General features: G+C 46.7%; 1 protein-coding gene across 1 annotated transcript in view; it reads left to right on the top strand.

Annotated features, from left to right (window-relative positions):
* LOC109922547 (poly [ADP-ribose] polymerase 1-like) overlaps nucleotides 1–2688 on the top strand; it is a 16241-nt gene that overhangs the window by 11079 nt on the left and 2474 nt on the right. Inside the window, exon 6 of the mRNA XM_048596654.1 lies at nucleotides 1259–1435. Within this exon, the coding sequence (XP_048452611.1) occupies nucleotides 1259–1435 (177 nt within the window). The remainder of the gene's footprint in view (nucleotides 1–1258; nucleotides 1436–2688) is intronic.

Below are 2688 nucleotides of genomic sequence, written 5' to 3'. Positions count from 1 at the left end.
ACACACACACAAGCACAGACACACACACAAGCACAGACACACACACACAAACAGACACACACACACACACAAACAGACACACACACACACACACAGACACACACACAGACACACACACAGACACACACACACACACACACACCCCACCTTCAACCATCACCTGCAACTAAGCCAATTTTGCTAAATTGCCTTGGATTCTGTGAGCTCATAACTTTTAGGATGGTTTGCCATGTGAGACCTTATCAGAAGCCTTACTGCAACCCAGGTAGACAACATCAAGTGCATTATCCTCATCTACACACTTAATCACCTCCTTGGAAACTCCAGTCAGCTTTGTTAGACATGACCTCCCCTTATCAAGCTGTATTGATGACACTTGATTAATCTTTACCTCCAAGTAGAGGTTAATTCTGTCCCTAAGCTTTGTTTCCTGCAGTTTCTCTACCACAGATATCAAAGTCATTGGCCTGTGATCTCTTTCTGCTTCATCTTGAATATCATAATAGCTGCCGTCCAGTCCTCTGGCATCTCTCCTGTGGCTAGAGAGGATTTCAAAGTTAATGTTAAATCTCCTCCTTTGCCTCCCACAGTAGCTTGGGATTCATGTCATCTGGGTCTGGTGATGTATCCATTTTCAAGCCTATTCAAACCACTAGTACCTCCCACCCCCCTTCCCAAATTGCTCAAGTGTGCAAAAATAAAACTTAATGATGTTCATTTTCATAGAATCTCCACAGTGTGGAAGCAGGCCATTTGGCACATTGAGTCCACACTGACCCTCCGAAAAGCAGCTTACCCAGATCCCCACCCCTGTGATTGGCCAGCCCACCGCGGCACCTCCTGCTGTGATTGGCCAGCCCACCGCGGCACCTCCTGCTGTGATTGGCTCACTTGTCCCCTGCACCAATCTCTTGGACATGATCTTCCAAAATGGCAGCTGTAAAACTCTGCTGTGGTTGTAATTCTGTGATCATTGTGTTTAAATGGTGTTTCCCCGCACATTTTGGTGAGAATAGCTCTCCCAATTCTGGGTGTTTAGTGACACTGAGGTAAAGGAGAGCTCAATGGAACGTTGGTATTGTGAGCCTGGAATGATGGGATATCACTGAGGCACAGATGCTAAAGCTGACCTTGGCGTTGCTGTCCTTTCAGTAGTTGCTGGTGAGATTGGAGCACAGTGACTGCGGGATCTCACAGCTTCTATAGTTAAGTTTCCTGTACGGCCATAAGCCCTTAACGTGTGTTTGTTCTGGTGTAGATACTGGATCAGGTGTCAGACGGGATGGCATTTGGAGCGCTGCTGCCCTGTGAGGAATGCAAAGGGCAGTTATTGTTGAAGGGAGATGCCTATTGCTGCAGCGGTAACCTCACTGCCTGGACCAAGTGTAGTGTCAGCACCCAGGCACCTGCTCGCAAGGACTGGGTCACTCCGAAGGTACGTGACTGGCTTCTGCTGGTGGCTTTTCTTGGTTGTGGTTTGTTTGTGCTGTTTTGGTGAAGCTCAGTCGACCTGAGCTGGGACCTGAGCTGGGAGTTCAAGTCCCATCCTGGATTGTGGGCTGGTACTCCACAGCTGTACTTGGTGGGTGCCATTGTGTCAGAGACGCTGTCTTTCAGATAAACCCAGGGACGCCAGCGGCTCACTGCATTTCTAAAGTCCCTGTTTTGAAGGCAAGCAAGGGCGTTAGCCCTCAAACCGACATCACAAAAGCAGATTATATGCATATTTTGCCTCATTGTCCTTGTTTTTCCAAATTTGCTACATTAGGTAAGAAACTCTCATTTCTGTAGCAACCCATCTGACCTTGCTCATGGGCTGAGGAGTGGCAGATGGAGTTTAATATAAATAAATGTGAGGTGCTGCATTTTGGAAAGGCAAATCAGAATAGAACTTGTACAGTTAATGGTTGGGCCCTGGGGATTGTTGCCAAACAGAGATTTCAGGGTACAGGCGCATACTTCTTGAAAGTGGAGTCGCGGGTAGACAGGGTAGTGAAGAAGGCATTTGGCATTCTTGCCTTTATTGGTCAGTGCATTGATTACAGGAGTTGGGAGGTCATGTTGTGGCTGTATAGGACATTGGTTAGGCCACTTTTGGAATACTGTGTTCTGTTCTAGTCCCCCTTCTATAGGAAGGATATTGTGAAACTTGGAAGGGTTCAGAAAAGATTTACAAGAATGTTGCCAGGGTTGGAGGGTATGAGCTATAGGGAGAGGCTGGGGCTTTTTTTTTCCTGGAGTATTTTTCCTGGCTGAGGGGTGACCTTATAAAGGTTTATGAAATCATGAGGGGCGTAGGTAGGGTGAAAAGCCAAGGTCTTTTCCCCAGGGTAGGAGAGTCTAAAACTAGAAGGCATAGGTTTAAGGTGAGAGGGGAAAGATTTAAAAGGGACCTGAGGGCCACCTTTTTCATGCAGAGGATAGTGTGTGTATGGCATGAGCTGCCAAAGGAATTGGTAGAGGCTGGTACAGTTACAACAATTAAAAGGCATCTGGATGGGTACAGAGGGATATGGGCCAGATGGAACTATATCAGGACAGGATATTTGGTTGGCGCAGACGAGTTGGCCTGAAGGATCTGTTTCCATGTTGCACGTGACTCTTATCTAACTTTTCTAAACACATTATTGGCAGTTGGTTGGCAGAGCAGAGTTTGCTACAAAAAAGACATTTTCTCAAGTTTTCACA

The sequence above is a fragment of the Rhincodon typus genome, chromosome 5 (assembly GCF_021869965.1).
Source record: "Rhincodon typus isolate 14 chromosome 5, sRhiTyp1.1, whole genome shotgun sequence".
Lineage (NCBI taxonomy): Eukaryota > Metazoa > Chordata > Chondrichthyes > Orectolobiformes > Rhincodontidae > Rhincodon > Rhincodon typus.
The sequence above is the reverse complement of the archived record's forward strand: the minus strand, read 5'-3'. Positions and strand labels throughout refer to the sequence as shown.